General features: G+C 36.2%; 1 protein-coding gene across 3 annotated transcripts in view; it reads right to left on the bottom strand.

The window, feature by feature from the left end:
• Positions 1–10,486: 10,486 nt before the first annotated feature.
• Positions 10,487–20,576, bottom strand: part of MAP9 (microtubule associated protein 9) — a 38,144-nt gene continuing 28,054 nt past the window's right edge. For 2 of the 3 annotated variants that reach the window (XM_082638062.1, XM_082638063.1), the window contains exon 14: positions 10,487–15,935. In XM_082638062.1, the coding sequence (XP_082494188.1) occupies positions 15,813–15,935 (123 nt within the window). In that variant the 3' untranslated portion in view covers positions 10,487–15,812. Of the gene's footprint in view, positions 15,936–19,781; positions 19,828–20,576 lie in introns of those variants that run through there. The other variant, XM_082638064.1, reaches the window with a different exon arrangement.

Genomic DNA, 20,576 nt, shown 5'->3' with positions numbered 1-20,576 from the left:
GGGTCCTTCTTGGTTATAAAACTGCATATAGTTTACTGTAGACAAGTATAAAATATGTATAACAGCCATAATTACTACACAGTGTATTTCTGGTATTAATCCTCAGCACTCCATCTTCCCTCCTTGCCCCTCTATTCCCAAACACACACATATAGAGAATCATTGGAAATGGATGACACATCATCAGCTGAATTTGACTACATGACATATCTGTCCTGGCCAAATTTGTATCTTATTACCTATTATTGGGCTTTCACCATCTGGTTCACAAATTCTGTCTTCTTGAGTCTCAATATATTATGTTTCATATCCTTAACATAGAATCAGTGGCAGAAATTTCACTTTTGTATTTTAGGTACATCTCTTCATCTCTTTCTAGAAACCTTGTCACTGCTGCTCCTGCACACACAAACCTGTGTATATAAATTGGTTCTACAGGCGTTTCCCTCTTCAATAGCCCTCCCCTCCATTGCCTGCTTGTTGCCTCAGAGATAGCGTACTTCTATGAAAGTGGCTCAGTTGTTCTGGTCTTTCTTATTAAATTCCTAAATATTTCTGGTCAGCTCTTGTAAGTCTCTCTGCCATGCTTCCACAGTGGGAAGGGGACATTTTATCTTTCTCCTTTATGTGGGGGAAAGATTTCCAGAGTAAGTGTGATCTAAAACTTGCTCCCTAGTTGCATACTTCACATTCTTTATAATACTGAGAAATGGAATATTTCCTGCCATATCAATAAAGAATGGATGTCACAGTCATCAACGATTGCAGCCCTCCACCATGAGCCAGTCAGCTAAGGAAACTCAGGGCTGAAAAGAATGCCTGCCATCTAGCAGCCATCAGACTGCAGCCACTCCCTGTGGATGACCCCTGAGAAAACACAGGGTGTGTCAGGATACTGGCCCCAGATAGCTGAGGTGCATATCAAAGGAATGATTTCAATGAACCCAGACCCTTGCATCTTCCCATACATAGAAAAGTGCTAAATTCCTTAACTTGAGATATATGGTTTTCTTTAATTAGCAATAATCTTTTGACTTTCTCGACTACCTGTCCTTTGTTGCAAAACTCCTATATATCCTAGCTCCCCCCCTCACCTACTCAGAGCAGCTTCTCAGAGCTATCTGAAACGCTGTCTCCAGTGCTGCAGTCCTCATTTTGCCCCCCAGAAAACTTAACTCACAACTCCCACATTGTATATATTTTTAAGTCAACAGTTATGGTGACCACTAAGGGACCCAGAGTGGACTTCTTTCCTTCACCTGAGGAACTCTACAAAGAACCAGACCCTTGGTACCAGCAGAGGCTACTTGTGTCCATCCACCTCCTGGGAGAGTCCAGACAAATTTGGGTAAGTCTCTCCTGGTTCTCGGATCTCCAGTGTTGGTTGATGATCCTGAGTTTTATTTAGTGGTGTAGCAGGTACACGCCTCCTCCCAGTTGAAAGATACTGGTGGGGGTGGGGCTGGTTGAAAGATACCAGGGAAATACCCATCAAGTTGCAAGATAATGGCGGGAGTGGGTAGGCCTGGCTGAAAGATACCAAGGTTTTCTCAGTTGTAGGAGACTGAGTGGACTTGGTTGAGTGATTGGGTAAGAGGCTGATCGGACGCTTTTCCTCAGTTAGGCTGGCTTAATAGAATTTTTCAGGATATGCTATATAAAGGCAGGACTGGGTCTCACAGAGTTGAGAAGCACTGGTCTGTGTGAGCTTATTTTTAACTCATACCTCTCTTCGAAACACCATACTCACAAATCCAACTTTCTCCTTGACAACTCCAATTAAAGGAACCAAAGACATGTCAAATTTAACATGCACAAATGGAAGTTGATTCTCAACCCACTCAATCTCTCTCAACCCCATGCAGACTGAGAAAATTGCCCCAGTGACTCCAGAAAGCTAGGACTCACCTTTCAGTCTCCCTTTCCCTGATCCCTACTCCAGTCTACCAACAAATCCTCTACTGTCTGTCTTCAAAACATATCTGGAATCCATCCACTTCTATAACCAAAACCATCACCTTGACCCTCACTACCTCTTTTTTGAACTATAATGGAATCTCCTAACTAGTTGCCTGCTTCAGCTCTTTCCCCTCTGCAGTCCATTCTCCAAAGAGCAACTAGAGTGCTCATCTTAACAAGTGCTTCCCACTGAACTGAGAATAAAATCCAACCTTCAGTCATGGCCTCTAGGATCCTGCACATTGGCTCCTTGATTAACTCTGCAACATTATCTTATAGCACTCTCCCCTTCACTTACTACATGCCAGAACACACATCTTCCTTCACTTCCTAAAACAAAGCAATCAGGATCTTCCCTCTGCTGAGACTTTCCTCTCCTACAGCCTTTCTTGCCCGACCCCTCCCCTACACAGACACAGATACAGATACACACACACACACACACACATGCACACACATACCCTGAGCAGCTAGCTTCTTCTCATCCACAGGTCTCTGTCTAACTGGCACTTCCTCAGAGGCCTCCCCTGATAATTCAACCTAAAGTTCCTGAGATTCTCTTTCTATCATTTTCTTTCATGACACTTATCACAACTTGTAATTATAAATGTACCCTTGGGACTTCCCTGGTAGTACAGTGGTTAAGAATCCGCCTGCCAATGCAGGAGAAATGGGTTTGATCCCTGGTCCAGGAAGATCCCACATGCCACGGACCAACTAAGCCCGTGTGCCACAGCTACTGAGCCTGTGCTCTAGATCCCACAAACCACAACTACTGATACTGAAGCCCACACACCCTAGAGCCCACCTGCTGCAACCACTGAAGCCCAAGCACTCTAGGGCCTGTGCTCCACAACAAGAGAAGCCACTGCAATGAGCAGCCTGTGCACCACAACTAGAGAAAGCCCGAGTGCAGCCATGAAGACCCAATGCAGCCAATTTTAAAACAATGAAAGAAAGAAAGAAAGAAAGAAAGAAAGAAAGAAAGAAAGAAAGAAAGAAAGAAGAAAGAAAGAAAGAAAGAGAGAAAGAGGGAGGGGGAGAGAGAGGGAGAGGGAAGGAAGGAAGGGAGGAAGGAAGGAAGGAAGAATTTGTCAGGATAAAAGTGAAGATATTACATGAGAGCTTTGCTTCAAAGAAAAGGAACAAGACTGCTCCCGGCCAGTTACAGGTTTCTCAGGTGACAGAAATTTATGGGAGTGGCGGAGGCAGAGGCCTAATAACGTGCAGTGGTCTCATAGGGGAACCCACTCATTAATTAAAACACTTCCTCGACCAGGGGTCCCAGATAAAAATTGGCCATTCAGCGATCCGAGCACCCGTGGTGGTCTTAGACCACTGAAGGGAGAAACTGAGATGAGAGGGCTAAAATGACTCTGGGGTGACTCCTAAGGGAGTTAAGCTCACAAGCAGCACACTGGCTCACCACAAAACTTCACTAGTAAATTTTATCTGTAACAAATTCAACTTAAAATTAGAGATAATCTCTCAAACACAGAAACAAGGGACGTCAGAAAACCAACCTCCCACTAACACCCCAGATCTTTTATTGTGTACCCAGTTAAATTAATTAAGGTTAAAAAAAAAAAGCTTGATTGATAAAAATGTCTTCTTAGAATTCTGACTTTAACAAAGGCTTTCTAGGGGGAAATTTGCATTTCTCTTCCTGTGTCTTTAAGATGTGAATGTTCTACCTGATCTTCCTAGGACATTCCGTGTGCCTGTGTTTTGAAAACTTGGCCCCTTCCATGCTATTTGAGAGAAAACTCTCTGGATTTTACTTAGGTGACATCCTCATCCACGCTTTTATGGGGAAACCTCTTACATCTTAATGGTTTGAATCACTATAAATATATATACTTTATTAATGGTCAAATGATGGATCCTTTTAAAATTGGAGAAACTAACAAACTGGTGAATCTAGAGTGCTCTCATTATAAATAGGTGTTTTATCAGTACCTATAAAAACAAAAAGCAAATTAAAAGTGGAAAAAAAAAGAAATATATCTATACCTAAGAACTTCTTTAGTTTATAACAAATAAGAAAAACTGGTTTGGGAAGCTTCTTTTGTGGTCTTTGCCATCCCTCAATGGGTCCTACGGATGCTAATATAAGCATTAGAATAATTAATGTTAACAGGGAAAAATCCTGTAAGGAAAGTCTAGATACTATTTCCAGCAAGCTAGAAATTTTACAGGAATTTTCTCAAATGAATAAAAAAACTGTAGATGGTTATTTTAAATGGGATAAATAAAATGGACATTTATGTGATTTAAACAGAAGGTTTTGATTTTATACTACCTAATGTTAAATTGGCCAAAAGGGACCCCCTAATTGTCCCCAACATTAAAAGCCAAAGGAGTCTGTTCTATTTACCCCAGTTTTAAAATATAGTTAACAGGCTAGGAAAAAAAAAATTTACACTTGACATACTTGACCAGCAATTATTTGGGACAACAGTTAGGCACAAGTGTCTGAGTTCCTTGGCTCAAACCTACTCTGGGGATCCCAGGGCTTTTTATATAAAAATAGATGAAATGGACAGGGAGCAAAAAGAAGAAAAACTTTTAGAACTCCTCCTGTAAGAGAAAAGCTTGTTGATTGGATCCTAATAAAAGTTTAAGTTAAAGGTATAAAAGTTGACAGAATTGAGATGAAAGTGTATGAAGTGGGTATATTTAAATGGGCTTTATATAAGGTGATTACATATCTTTTGTTTAGTTATATTGTGGGATAGGCATGTTTCACTGGGAAGTACTTACCCTGCATGTATTAGAAGACAAGGCATATATATTGCCCTTCAGAAAATATTAAACATACTAAAGGAAGCCAGTAGGGTTACCTGAGCCATACAAATAGGTAAAAACTGGGAACTAACAATCAAGGGCTAGTAAAAATGAAAATAGTAATTTTGCTCTGAGCTTAACCTGTGAACTCAAAATGAAGGTATTTGCTGAATGCCTTATACAAACCTTTGAAGGCATGATAAATTAAACTCTAAGTTCTAGAACATAGAGCTCATAAAATAAGAACCAGAATGTAAATACAGGCCACAAGGGCCTCAGACTGAGCCTAATTAGCTCAATCAGACAAGACCGGAAACCAAGGGGGAAAAGGTGGCAATTTTAAAATTCAACTACTGAAAGTGCTCCCTCCGGGAAAATTTACAAACAGTAAAGTCTTAGTCATCTGAGCAAGCAACTTTAATGTATTCCAACTGTTTGTAAACTAGTAATTTCATATTGAAATACCTGTTTCATGACTGTTTCTAAGTAAAGCCATGAGATCTCTAGCTTTGCCTGTTTATATTATATGTCTGTGAACGCATTATACATGAGATCTCTACCTCTGAAAAATATTATCAAAATTGAATTTATAAAGAGCTCTATTGAATTTAAAAGAAAGTGCTTACAAATAAAGAAACCAGCCAAAATGACTTTCAGGGTCATCTGAACTGAGAAAAAGTCAATATTAAGTTGATACCTGGTATTAAAATTTAAGTTTGTTCATCTAATGAATATAGACATGTAGTTAGAGTTATCAACATGAAGTGTAATACTTTACTGTGCCTAGGCGTGACAGAAGGCAAATAAGACCTTAGTATATCTGTTGCAAGGAAAATAACTTGATATGATGAGACTTTAAATGTAAATGAGATAAGAAGTTTTGGGTAAACTCTTTAAAAATAATTATATTTTTTAAATGTCTACTTAAAATGATCTTTACAAATATTTGGTAATCCAAAGTTCTAGAGTTATGCTAGGTTAAGTAAGAGAAGTTTATTGAATAGATAATTTCCAAAAAAATAAGATATTGAAACATCAGTTACTAAATAGACTAAAAGTATTTAGGACTATTAATGAAAATGTGTGGTGCCACCCTGAGATGTTCTCTATAAGAAAACAAATGTTTTAGAAATTATCATTGATATTTATGTTCACCAATCTACAGAATACTAATGTAAAAAACTGTTCATAACTGCTTACTTCTTAAATTTCACTAGAAATTAAGGTTCTTAAGAGTTGAGGATTCTAATTTAAACATGCAATTAAAACTAATAGGAATATTCTGGAAACATTTCAGTGTACAGTAGGAAAGTAGAATGTGTGTTTTCAGTAAAGAAGGTGTGAAGAATGGAATTACATTTTACTGAGGAAAAAGTATGTCTTAGAACTGGTTGGTTTATTTGGACTGGAGCTAAAATTAACTTGTAAGGAAACAAGTCAGTTTTGTTAGCTAGACTAGGAGAATATTTCTTCATTTCTGTGATTTCATAATTCTCTTTTGATCCTGTGTGATGACATGATCACAGAGTGCTCTTGCTTGTGCCTTACTCCATCATACCCAGTGGGCTTGTTTGATGACCACTGTGTAGCTTAAAATGGTTTCTGGGGACTTCCCTGGTGGCACAGTGGTTAAGAATCTGCCTGCCAATGCAGGGGACACGAGTTTGAGCCCTGGTCCGGGAAGATCCCTCATGCTGCAGATCATGCTGGAACTAAACCTGTGCACCACAACTACTGAGCCTGTGCTCTAAAGCCCATGAGTCACAACTACTGAGCCCTCATACCACAACTACTGAAGCCCACATAACTAGAGCCTGTGCTCCACAACAAGAAGCCACCTCAATGAGAAGCCCGCGCACTGCAACGAAGAGTAGTCCCCGCACGCCAAAACTAGAGAAAGCCTATGTGCAGCAACGAAGACCGATGCAGTCATAAATAAATAAATAAATAAATAAATAATAAATTTAAAAAATGGTTTCTGTCGAGGGAAGTCCCCCTGAAGTATATTTTAAAATATGTAACTATTGGGATATGAGGTAGTTTTATTTGTTTCTAATTATCATTATGTTCCAGTCTACAATTTGAATCTTCCTGCAAGGTCCAACGTGTCCACCCACACCATTAATTTTATACTTTCTTGGTTGATGCCCTTCTCTGACATTCCCTCCTTTCTCCAGGTCTTACCATATTTGTGTTGGGTCTAATTTGTGTAGTGAACACCTTCATATAATATGTCTAGTAGCCCTGTGTTCCTGACTCTATCCTGAAAGTTATAATTGTGATGTCAGAAAACACGTAGGACATTATTTCTTAATGATATTGCTGAGAGGTTGCATTTACCCTGTACTTTTTGGTTCCAGACAATTCCACATAAGAAATAGACACCATGCAGATGTATAAAGCAACTTGTGTTGCTTGAGTTTCTGTGCCCTTAAGTGAGCCATATATGTTGTTTTCTTTTAATCATTTTGCAACTTTGGTTAAATGAATAAGTACTGTTTCACAGTGATCTATGATCCCGTTGTGTTTTAAAACCTTTTTGGTATTTTTAACAAACTTCTTAAAATCTAACTAAAGCTCTTTCAGTCTCCAGCTGACTCTGGGATGCTTCAAAGGGGCATAAATATTCAAATGAGATAAATATTAAACCAACTAAGTGTATTTGGTATGTTTAATTACTTCAGAAACATTGTCAAGTGATTGGAGAGGAACCTTAAGTTATAGTGTAAGGATACATATTATTAATATACATATCCAAAATTTATATTAAATCCCTAACATCTCATATGTCTTGATATAATGTCATAATTCTAGTTATTTTAAAATGTTATATGTCACAGAAATATCCAAGTTTCCTACTAATTGAATTGTACTCAAATCTTTAACCATGCTATTTTAAGTTCTGTCTTGATGCTTTTACAAAATGAAGATTTTCAAGAAGACTCATAAAAAGAACTTTTTAAACGAACATAAGTTTCTGATGGCCTTTAGATAATACCCCACTGAATTATTTAACAAATGACAGAAAACCTGATTACTTCATCCAAATCAACAGGAATCAATTACATGAGACTAAATGAACTGATGAATGTGATAACTTTATGACTTTGGGAAATATACTAGCCTTAATCTTTGTTTTCCAGGAAAAACTTTTCTCTCATTCTATGACCTACAACAAGTTGATACGGTATACCTTTGTAAACAAAGATAAAACATTTATCTTTTTCTCTCTACCTGATCCTGCCAGAATTTGCCTGCTCCAGCTGGGTTTCCTGTGGACTTGATGGTTTATTGCAACTGGATTATAACTAGTTATACTAATCATTGCTTTAATTTGTTCTTTGTTCCCAAATTGTTTATGATTGTATCTCTCTGCTGCACTATGACTTTGTCAGTATTACTAGTTGCATGACATATCCTGTCTGTTTTATAAGATCATTGTCTCTTATAGTACTCAATGATAGTTACCAGGCTATTAGCCTACTGAATTCTGAGGTCTCTATGATGTGAAAAGCAGTGCGACAAAACCACATGGCCTTTGACATCTTTACAGTACTTCAGGGAGGCACCTGTGCCATAATTCAAACTGAATGCTGTGTTTTCATAGCTGATGAATCCTCTAATATAACATATTTAATGACCCGTATGAAAAATCAGATTTCTGCCTTAAGTGACCCATTCCCTAGTCTTGACAACCTCTTCAAAAACTGGTTTGGCGTGGGAAGCTCTTGGCTTAAATATTTAGTTATAACTCTATTAATGTTATTAGTTATATTATTTGTATTTTGCCTGATTTACTAGGTTATTTACTAGGTTTACTAGTAATTATTATTACTAGGTTATAAAAAAAATAATGATGAATAGGCGACTTGAAGCAGTTGATCAAATATGTAGTTCTGTATGCGATCAACGGTTGTAATCTTGTAACTCTAGATATGGGAAGATGCAACTAGGGAAAACATTTCCTGGATTAAATTAGATTAGTAAGAACGAGGATCTAGAGAATCTTTAATTATCAATAGGGCCTAATCCGAAAATTAACACCTGTAGTGGCATATCAAAAGGAATATTCATCTGATCTGGGATGAGGCTCCCAGCACCATGGGACAAAATTTGGTCATGAAATGTCTTCTAAATATTGGTCAAATTCCTGACCAAGAGGAGGAGACCTAAGAAATGGAATATTTCCTGCCATATCAATAAACAAAGGATGTCACAGTCAATAACTATTGCAGTCATCCAATGTGAGCCAGTGAGCCAAGGAAACTCAGGGCTGAAAAGAATACCTGCCATCTAGCAGCCACTCCCTGTGGTGAACCCTGAGGAAGCTCAGGATATGTCAGGATACTGGTCCCAGATAGTTGAGGTGCATATCAAAGGAATGATTTCAATGATCCCAGATTCTTGCATCTTCCCATACATAGAAAAGCACTAAATTCCTTAACTTGAGATATCTGGTTTTCTTTAATTAACAATAATCTTTTGATATTTGCAACTACCTGTCCTTTGTTGCAAAAACTCCTGTATATCCTGGCTCCCCCCTCGCCTCCTTGGAGCTGTTTCTTAGTTATCTGAAATTCTGTCTCCTGGGCTGAAGTCCTCATTTTGCCCCAAATAAAACTTAACTCGCAACTCTCATATTGTACATTATTTTTTAAGACAACAATACAATTAAACATTGCCCTTGGCTCCAGGACAATATTTTACTATTTACATATAAATTTAAACCTGTCTTCTCTCTTTCTCATAAGAGATATTATTTCCTTGAGAGCTAGGGAACCAAGTGTCAGGGCTGTGTGTTGGGTTGGGGGGATTAAGCGGATATTACTTATTGTAATGGGTCACAGGCAGGTGATCCTGTAATCAACATGACTGGATCACTCAGAAGGCACAACCCCAGGAAGTCATCCTTCTGGGAGTGTTGCTGGACCTCTCATTGAGCTACAGATCTAGCCATGGTAAAAATTTGTGTGGAGGCACACTCCCATTCTCCCAAAGAAATAAACATGATAAAGCTGTGGAAATCCACTTAGTCTGTTCTATTACACACTCTTTATTGTTTTCCCTGAAACGTATCCTTCTCCTTTTTTATTACTATTTTAAGCTTCTCTGTCCTTTATCTTTTCCCTAGACTTTCTCTATTATTCATTTTGCATTTATAAAAGAAAAAACTTTTAAATATTCAAATATATTCCATATCAACCAGATAAAAATAAGAACAATAAAAATTTCATATATTGCTAAGGTTTTACATACACTAAATAACAAACTTATGAAAATAGAGTACTTCTATTTTCCCAACTTTACCAAGGTAAACTGAAAATTAGAGGGAGTAACAACTTGTTCAAGGTCACATAGCTAATAAAAGAAAGGATTCAAATCTTATTCTAATTGACAGTAGAAGACATGATTAATTTATCCAATAAATAGTGATTAAGTACCTTGGTGTTAGAAACACAACAGTGACAAAACAGACCAATCACTGCCCTCATGGTGCTTGTCTTCTTGTGGAGTGTCAGATAAAAAGTGCACCAGACAAGTAAATAGGCAAAGAAAAGTTCATTCAAAACTATGAGAGAGACTGACTGAACTCCCCTAAGGCATAAGGTAAGATATATTTTTTTCAGATTTTTCAAGTTATATTTATATATGTTTAATTTACAAACAATAAATTTTACCCTTTTAATGTTAAAGATTGAGGTATTTTGACAAATATGTAAAGGACTCGTATTTATTTTTTTGAATTTTATATTTTATTTTATTTATCTTTTTATGAAGCAGGTTCTTATTAGTCATCCATTTTATACACATCAGTGTATATATGTAAATCCCAATCTCCCAATTCATCACACCACCACCTTCACCTGCCACTGCTTTCCCCCCTTGGTGTCCATACGTTTATTCTCTATATCTGTGTCTCAATTTCTGCCCTGCAAACTGGTTCATCTGTACCATTTTTCTAGGTTCCACATATATGCATTAATAAACGATATTTGTTTTTCTCTTTCAGACTTACTTCACTCTGTATGACAGTCTCTAGGTTCATCCACGTGTCTACAAATGACCCAATTTCGTTCCTTCTTATGGTTAAGTAATATTCCATTGTATATATGTATCACATCTTCTTTATCCATTTGTCTGTCAATGGGCATTTAGGTTGCTTCCATGACCTGGCTATTGTAAATAGTGCTGCAATGAACATTGGGGTGCATGTCTCATTTTGAATTATGGTTTTCTCAAGGTATAAGCCCAGTAGTTGGATTGCTGGGTCATATGGTAGTTCTACTTTTAGTTTTATAAGGAAGCTCCATACTGTTTTCCATAGAGGTTGTATCAATTTACAATCTCACTGACAGTGTAGGAGGGTTCCCTTTTCACCACACTCTTTCCAGTATTTATTGTTTCCAGCTATTTTCATAATGACCATTCTGATCAGGGTGAGGTGATACCTCATTATAGTTTTGATTTGCATTTCTCTAATAATTAGTGATGTTGAGCATCTTTTCATGTGCCTCTTGGCCATCTGTATGTCTTCCTTGGTGAAATATCTATTTAGGTCTTCCACTCATTTTTTTAACTGGATTGTTTGTTTTTTTGAGATTGGGCTGCATGAGCTGTTTGTATAATTTGGAGATTAATCCTTTGTCTATTGTTTCATTTGCAAATATTTTCTCCCATTCGGAGGGTTGTCTTTTGTCTTCTTTATAGTTTCCTTTGTTGTGCAAAAGCTTTTAAGTTTACTTAAGTCCCATTTGTTTATTTTTATTTCTGTTACTCAAGGAGGTGAGTCAAACAAGATTTTGCTGTGGTTTATGTCAAAGAGTGTTTTTCCTAAGTTTTCCTCTAACAGTTTTATATAGTGTCTTGTCTTACATTTAAGTCTTTAATCCATTTGGAGTTTATTTTTGTTTATGGTGTTGGGTAGTGTTCTAATTTCATTATTTTACATGTAGCTGTCCAGTTTTCACAGCACCACTTATTGAAGAGACTCTTTTCTCAATTGTATGTTCTTCCATCCTTTGTCATAGATTAGTTGACCATAGGTACATGGGTTTATCTCTGGGCTTTCTATCCTGTTCCATTGATCAATATTTCTGTATTTGTGCCAGTACCATATTGTCTTGATTACTGTAGCTTTGTAGTATAGTTTGAAGTCAGGGAGTCTGATTCCTCCAGCTCCACTTTTTTCTCTCAAGACTGCTTTGGCTCTTTGGGGTCTTTTGTGTCTCCATACAAATTTTAAGATTTTTTGTTCTAGTTCTGTGAAAAATGCCATTGGTAATTTGATAGGGATTGCATTGAATCTGTAGATTGCTTTGGGTAGTATAGTCGTTTTCACAATATTGATTCTTCCAGTCCAAGAACATGGCATATCTCTCCATCTGTTGGTATCATCTTTAATTTCTTTCAACACTGTCTTATTGTTTTCTGCATACAGGTCTTTTGTCTCCCTAGGTAGGTTTATTCCTAGGTATTTTATTCTTTTTGTTGCAGTGGTAAATGGGAGTGTTTCCTTAATTTCTCTTTCCGAGCTTTCATCATTAGTGTAAAGGAATGCAAGAGATTTCTGTGCATTAATTTTGTATCCTGCAACTTTACCAAATTCATTGATTAGCTCTAGTAGTTTTCTGGTGGCATCTTTAGGATTCTCTATGTATAGTATCATGTCATCTGCAAACAGTGACAGTTATACTTCTTTTGAAATTTGGATTACTTTTATTTCTTTTTCTCCTCTGTTTGCCATAGCTAGGACTTCCAAAACTATGTTGAATAATAGTGGCAAGAGTGGACATCCTTGTTTTGGTCCTGATCTTAAAGGAAATGCTTTCAGTTTTTCACCACTGAGAATGATATTTGCTGTGGGCTTGTCATATATGACCTTTATTATTTTGAGGTAGGTTCCATCTATGCCCACTTTCTGGAGGGTTTTTATCATAAATGGGTGTTGAATTTTGTCAAAAGCTTTTTCTGCATCAATTGAGATGATCATATGGTTTTTATTCTTCAATTTGTTAATATGGTGTATCACATTGATTGATTTTTCATATATTGAAGAATCCTTGCATCCCTGGGATAAGTCCCACTTGATCATGGTGTGTGATCCTTTTAATGTGTTGCTGGATTCTGTTTGCTGGTATTTTGTTGAGGATTTTTGCATCTATATTCATCAGGGATATTGGTCTGTAATTTTCTTTTCTTTCTTTTTTTTTTTTTTGAAGTTTCTTCTTTTTTTTTTTTTTTGAAGTACCTGGTTTTGGTACCAGGGTGATGGTGGCCTCATAGAATGAGTTTGGGAGTGTTCCTTTATCCGCAATTTTTTGGAAGAGTTTGAGAAGGGTGGATGTTAGCTCTTCTCTAAATGTTTGATAGAATTCACCTGTGAAGTTCTCTGGTCCTAGACTTTTGTTTGTTGGAAGATTTTTAATCAGTTTCAATTTCATTATTTGTGATTGGTCTGTTCATATTTTATATTTCTTCCTGGTTCAGTCTTGGAAGGTTATAACTTTTTACGAATTTGTCCATTTCTTCCAGGTTGTCCATTATATTGGCATAGAATTGTTTGTAGTATTCAAACAACTACTACAGCTTGTAAGATGCTTAGTTGTAAGATGCTTTTATTTCTGCGGTGTCTGTTTTTTCTCCTTTTTCATTTCTTATTTTATTGATTTGAGTCCTTTCCCTCTTTTTCTTGATAAATCTGGCTAATGCTTTATCGATTTTATTTATCTTCTCAAAGAACAACCTTTTAGTTTTATTGATCTTTGCTATTGTTTTTTTGTTTCTATTTCATTTATTTCTGCTCTGATCTTTATGATTTCTTTCCTTCTTCCAGCTTTGGGTTTTCTTTGTTCTTCTTTCTCTAGTTCCTTTAGGTGTAAGGTTAGATTGTTTATTTGAGATTTTTCTTGTTTCTTGAGGTAGGCTTGTATAGATATAAACTTCCCTCTTAGAACTGCTTTTGCTGCATCCCATAGGTTTTGGATCATCATGTTTTCATTATCATTTGTCTCTAGGTATTTTTTGATTTCCTCTTTGATTTCTTCAGTGATCTCTTGGTTATTTAGTAATGTATTGTTTAGCCTGCATGTGTTTGTGTTTTTTATGTGTTTTTCCCTGTAATTCATTTATAATCTCATAGTGTTGTGGTCAAAAAAGATGCTTGATATTATTTCAATTTTTTAATTTACTGAGGCATGATTTGTGACCCAAGATGTGACCTATCCTGGAGAATGTTCCATGTGCACTGGAGAAGAAAGTGTAATCTGCTTTTTTGGGATGGAATGTCCTATAAATATCAATTAAATCTCTCTGGTCTATTGTGTCATTTAAAGCTTGTGTTTCCTTATTTATTTTCTGTTTGGATGATCTGTCCATTGGTGTAAGTGAGGTGTTAAAGTCCCCCACTTTTATTGTGTTACTGTTGATTTCCTCTTTTATAGCTGTTAGCAGTTGCCTTATGTATTGAGGTGCTCCTATGATGGGTGGATTGATCTCTTGATCATTATGTAGTGGCCTTCCTTGTCTCTTGTAACATTCTTTATTTTAAAGTCTATTTTATCTGATATGAGTGTTGCTACTCCAGCTTTCTTTTGATTTCCAATTACATGGAATATCTTTTTTCATCCCTTCGCTTTCAGACTGAATGTGTCCCTAGGTCTGAAGTGGGTCTCTTGTAGACAGCATATATATATGTCTTGTTTTTGTGTCCATTCAGCAAGCCTGTGTCTTTTGGTTGAAGCATTTAATCCATTCATGTTTAAGGTAATTATCAATATGTATGTTCCAATTACCTTTTTCTTAATTGTTTGGGGTTTGTTTTTGTAGGTCCTTTTCTTCTCTTGTGTTTCTCACTTAGAGAAGTTCCTTTAGCATTTGTTGTAGAGCTGGTTTGGTGGTACTGAATTCCCTTAGCTGTTGCTTGTCTGTAAAGCTTTTGATTTCTTTGTCAAAACTGAATGAGATCCTTGTCTGGTAGAGTAATCTTGGTTGTAGGTTCGTCCCTTTCATCCCTTTAAGTATATTATGCCACTCTGTTCTGGCTTGTAGAGTTTCTGCTGAGAAATCAGCTGTTAACCTTATGGGAGTTCCCTTGTTTGTTAATTGTTCTTTTCCCCTTGCTGCTTTCAATAATTTTTCTTTGTCGTTAATTTTTGCCAATTTGATTATTATGTGTCTCAGCCTGTTTCTCTTTGGGTTTATCCTGCTTGGGACTCTCTGTGCTTCCTGGACCTGGGTGGCTATTTCCTTTCCCATGTTATGGAAGTTTTCGACTATAATCTCTTCAAATATTTTCTTGGGTCCTTTCTCTCTCTCTTCCCCTTTGGGACCCTTATAATGTGAACATTTTTGTGTTTAATGTTGTCCCAGAATTCTCTTAGGCTGCCTTAATTTCTTTTCATTCTTTTTTCTTTATTCTGTTCCATGGCAGTGAATTCTACCATTCTGTCTTCCAGATCACTTATCCGTTCTTCTGCCTCAGTTATTCTGCTATTGATTCCTTCTAGTGTAGTTTTCATTTCAGTTATTGTGTTGTTCATCTCTGTTTGTTCTTTAAGTCTTCCAGTTGTTTTTTCTTTAATTCTTCTAGGTCTTTGTTAACCATTTCTTGCATCTTCTTTGCATACACCCCAGTGACCATTCATTTTAAAACCCGAATCTAGATGTGCAATCATTCACAAAATCAATTATTTCTATGATTATGGTACCTAGATGGTTTTCTTTTTATATTGGAGAATAAGCATACTAATAACATGAACAGGTTAGGGAAAGTGATCATGGATCATCAGACTATAAGAATTATCAGGACATGATAAAGGGTTATGTATTTCAATGATAAAAGCAATCTGATTATTAGCTCTTCATTTGAAGCAGTTTATCTACAGTTCAAAATGCTTTCAATGCTTTCACTGATTAAACTCTAAAGCATCTTTTTCATTGTCAGCAGAAGTGACCAGCATTTAATTAAAATAGACTCTTCTAACTATAAATAACTGAATAGTTTTAAATTTAGATTGGCTAAAATTGGTGAATTGATAAATAACTAAATAATGCAAGAATAAGAATTATCAAGACACTTTTGAGAACACAGTTCTGCTTGGAGGGCTCCATGGAGGAAGTGCCTCATTTTCAAGAAAGGGATGATGTTTCTTTGGTTTTCGTTCAGTTCTTCCCTTCTTTTCTTTTTTTTCCTAAAGAGAAAATACAAAACTATTTATATATAAAGTTATATACAAATATGACCATTATTTTCAAATCAAGTTGCTTGCTGAAGAACAAAATAATCATTATAAGGTATTTAAATGTCATTTGCTAGCTTAATTGGTTATAAAGTAATAGCAGCTAGGGAATATTGCTAATTTATGAGTATACTATCAATAGGTGTTAATGTACCACTTAATTTTTTAAATATTAAAAGTGATATTTTAAAAGAATTATGTAAAATAGGGAAAAAAAGACCTGTAATCCTATAATTCAAAGAGAATAATTATTAGAAGTTAGTGATTACTTTCTGAGAACAGAGTCTCAGAAATAAATTTACTGGGTGCAAAGGTTGAATATGTGATGGCAGCAGAGGATACTTCACAGTGTTTAAAAATATTTGAATATTGAGGTTCATGTTTCTTTGCTTGTTACTGAGCTTGAGCACATTTTCATTTCTTTAGTGCTTTTGTGAAATTTTTGCTCTATTATTTGACTCTTCTAACTGTATGGGTATTGGTGCTTGCAATTTTTAGCAATTTACATATTTTCATATAATAAATATTATCCTTGCAGCATTTTATCTACATTATTTTTAGTCCTTAATTTTTTACCAAAATATTAATATTTCAACCATAGAGAACTAAACTGTTTAAAGAGTAATATAGTCAAAATTTGTGTACCCACTACCTGCCTTTTGGAATAAAACATGACCAACACTTGTGCAGCCCTTGTACCCACTCCCTCACCACACCTGTTTTCTCTCCACCACCCAGAGATAACCATTACTGAATTTAGTGCTTATAGTTGCAGTGCATCCCTTAATACCTTTATCACACACACGTATTCATCACCAAATAACAAATAATTTTGTTTTGCAGGTTTTTTGAGTTTATGCTAAAAGGTACCATGCTATATATTCTTTTGCATCTGTCTTTTATTTATGACCATATTTCTAAGATCCATCTATATGGAGCTGTAGCTCTAGTTCATTGATGCACAGAATTCCAGTATATCAACATATCACAGTTTACTGATCTATTTTTGTGTTGAAGACATGATGTTCTAATGTTTTTTCCACACAAAGACAATGCTGCTGTAAATATCCCTGTTTGATTCCTTGTGCTTATAAGCTAAGATTTTCTCTCCAAGTATATTCCTAGGGGTGAAATTGCCAGTTTGTAGGGTACGAATATATTCGACTTTGCTGGACAATAATGATTTAATCTCCAAAGTTGTAGGAAATTACCCTCCAGCCAGCAAATATACTGGTTTTTTATTTTGTATTATCAATATGCTGTATTCTATTGTTTGGCACTTTATATTTAATGTTTAAATCTTTTGAAGTTTGTATTGCAGTAAAGTAATTGTTTGAAGTGATTTTATGTCCAAATGTCACAAATAATCCCAACTGTTATTGCCTCACATCCATTAATTTGTGTTCTGTATTATATAGTACATCCTTATAGGTAACAGGTTCTGAGGCTATTATTCTACTTGTACTATACTGTAATTTGTGCTCATTCATTCAATGTTAAGCATTGAGATCTTACTCTGGGTCAAGAAGTATACAGGGAGCCAGGCATGAAATGATTATAAAATACAAACACACAGGTTACTGTTCCTGTCCCTTAGGGAACTTTCAAAATAGATGGTTAATAAACAAGTACATAAACAACAGATAATTCCAAATTGTGTGAAATTCTGTGAAACATATAAACAAGCTGTTGTGATTGATAAAAAATGAAAGGAAGTACTTACTTTCAAAGAAAAGTGGATTCAGGGAAAGTCACTTTGAGACGTGATGGGTAAGAGGAGCCACTGGTGATGTGCACTGAGGGGCGGGCACCCCATGCAGACAGAAGAGTGTGTGTGAGGACTCTGACAAGTGGGGAAAACTTGGGATGGGAGAGGAAGCCAGAGAACCAGTGTGAATAAAGCCTGGTGGGAGATGGGAGCGGGGTTCCAGATGAGAATGACAAGGTATATGTGTAAGATCAGACGGGGCCTGGCAGGCCATGGTAACATTTAGAACACAGGTTTGGAAAAAAAAAAGAGTTGTCAACAGGTGATTTGGAGAAGAAAGGCAGAATGCTGAGAGGTAAACTGGGGAACGTGGCAGCAGAGGAGGAGACAGCTCAAGTGGAAGGGGAAATCGACTGTGCAGAATGCCCAGAGGTCTAGGAAACAGGGCAGAAAAGAATACATACCATAGGCCAGATGCTCTGGCAAAATCATAACTCTCAAAGTTTAGTTTCAGAAAAGGGATAAGATGGGGGTTTACTGAGGAAGAAAAGGATATGAAGAACTAAGGAAGTGTAAACAAACTTTCCAGAAGTTCAGCTATTAAAAAAGATGAGGGGCTTCCCTGGTGGTGCAGTGGTTGAGAGTCTGCCTGCCGATGCAGGGGACATGGGTTCGTGCCCCGGTCTGGGAAGATCCCACATGCCGTGGAGGGGCTGGGCCCATGAGCCATGGTCATTGAGCCTGCTCATCTGGAGCCTGTGCTCCACAATGGGAGAGGCCACAACGGTGAGAGGCCCATGTACCACAAAAAAAAAAAAAAAGAAAAAAAAAGAAAAAAAAAGAGATGAGGATCATAGCTGGAGGGAAATGAAGAATTAAGAGAGTTTATTTTTATTAAGATTACTTATCCTGAGACTTGATGGGAATAATCCAGGAGGGTAGAAGAATGCAGATTCACAGGAGAGTGAAATGGTAAGTTCATATTTCATTGTTTGATTGGTACAGTCCTGCTTCATATTATTTTGAAAATATTATCTTCCATCATCTCACATTTTTATGATACCAGGTGAATTTTAGAACCATTTCATTTCCCTGCTATACTCCCTTCCAAGAAATGACTGAGTATCTGAGGATTAATATGAAATCTAAAAAATGATCTAGGAATACTTGAAATGTTAATAGCATTTGGCCTTTCATCCTGCAGCTTGGACTGTCTCTCTGTTTCTTCAAGTTTCTGCTAAAACTATAAAGTTTAGTGGTTTCCTTGTATTCCAAAGAGCAGTGGTGTCACGGAACACTTGGACAACCCTGCCTCTGCAGGCTGAATGGCTCGGGAGGAGTGGTATTTTGGTAAATTATTAGGTGTCTATGCTTCTTTCATCAGTACATAAATGGAATTGATAATGTCACAAGGAGAATATGGTAATGTAAGGTTCCATTAACATATAATTATTCACATATAACAAAAGGATTGAAGAGAGGTGTGAATTTTTCTTTTCGTCTTAACATTTTGCTCTTCATCATGAGAATGTTTTCATCCTTGCTATTTCTAATAAACAGAGAACCTCATTTCAGAATCCTAACTGAGAAAATAAAAGCTGTAATTGGACCACGGTCAATCATCTTATTACTTTAGAGAGAGGCAGGCCCTCTAGCTAGATGAGAGAAAAGCAGTGACCATACAGTGTCCTCAGAAACTGACTGAAAAAACCTCATTGTCCATTCCATTTAACATAGGGAGAGAGAGGAACTGGACACAACCTTGAGTTTGCCGGTAGGTGCTAAAAAGTGAGGGCAGGAAATAGGCAAATAATTATCAAACTTAATATCAATTTACATGAATCAATGTTATCTTGAGTAATAATTAAAAGAGGTTACTTAAAAAGCCCTTCTGTCTGTTGTTTGCTGGGGGCTGAATCTTTTGCTTATTTTCTTATTAAAGGTAACTATGAATTAATCTGGGAACCAGCTTGAAGAAGCATCTTACCTGATCTTTGGCTACAATTTTCACCTAAAACAGTGACCCATCAATTGCTCACTACCCAAACTAGGTTTTACATCAAAATTTTGAGATGTTACTTTACATGAAAATTGAAGTAATTAGCTCTTCTTTATAGGGGTATTTTTCCATTCTCCCTGCAAACAAATTTCAATAAGAAACTGGTAAGATGGGGAATAGAGCTGTAACATGTTGTACATGGATTTTTTTTTTAGGTAGCGCTGTATTGTAAGGATATATTGTATACCAAAGCAAGTTATTTTGTCTTAGGTCTTTGATGAGTTTTTGTTTTCCAGAGGATTGATTAGAATGAGAAAGTGACTAACCACTGTAATAAAACATTGTGTACCTAACTATGACTTAGTCACTAAGGAAATTCTATCTCATTTTCAAGACAATGTGAAAATAAAACTGAAAACTGAAACATTTACATTCAGTTACTACTCTAAAAGATACTAGCAGAATTAACATATGTCCCCTTAATATAAGAAGATTTTTTATTTTTCTTAGAACAAAACATTATTTAAGAGTTTAATCTAAGGAAATCATCATAGAACACTACTATCCTCATTCAAACGACTGAACTAATTTTGATTGCCTTATTACTGTTTCTCTGCATGGATTTAGCGTTATAGCAGTACTAAAGTCAACACATAAACAACAATAAATTCTGTTTGTATTTTTATTAGGATTGCATTAAATTTGTAAATTACTTCAGGGAAAACTGACATCTTTATAGCATTATTATAAGATTGTTTCTATACAAGGACAGTTTTGTTCTAATTTCTCAGGTATTCATTTGTGTCCTTCAGAAGTTTTCTTTATATTGGTATTGCACATTTCCTAGGTTTATTCCTAAGTGTTACATCTGTTTATCCTATCTTTA

The sequence above is a fragment of the Mesoplodon mirus genome (genome assembly GCF_964341445.2).
Source record: "Mesoplodon mirus genome assembly, chromosome: 2".
NCBI lineage: Eukaryota > Metazoa > Chordata > Mammalia > Artiodactyla > Ziphiidae > Mesoplodon > Mesoplodon mirus.
The sequence above is the reverse complement of the archived record's forward strand: the minus strand, read 5'-3'. Positions and strand labels throughout refer to the sequence as shown.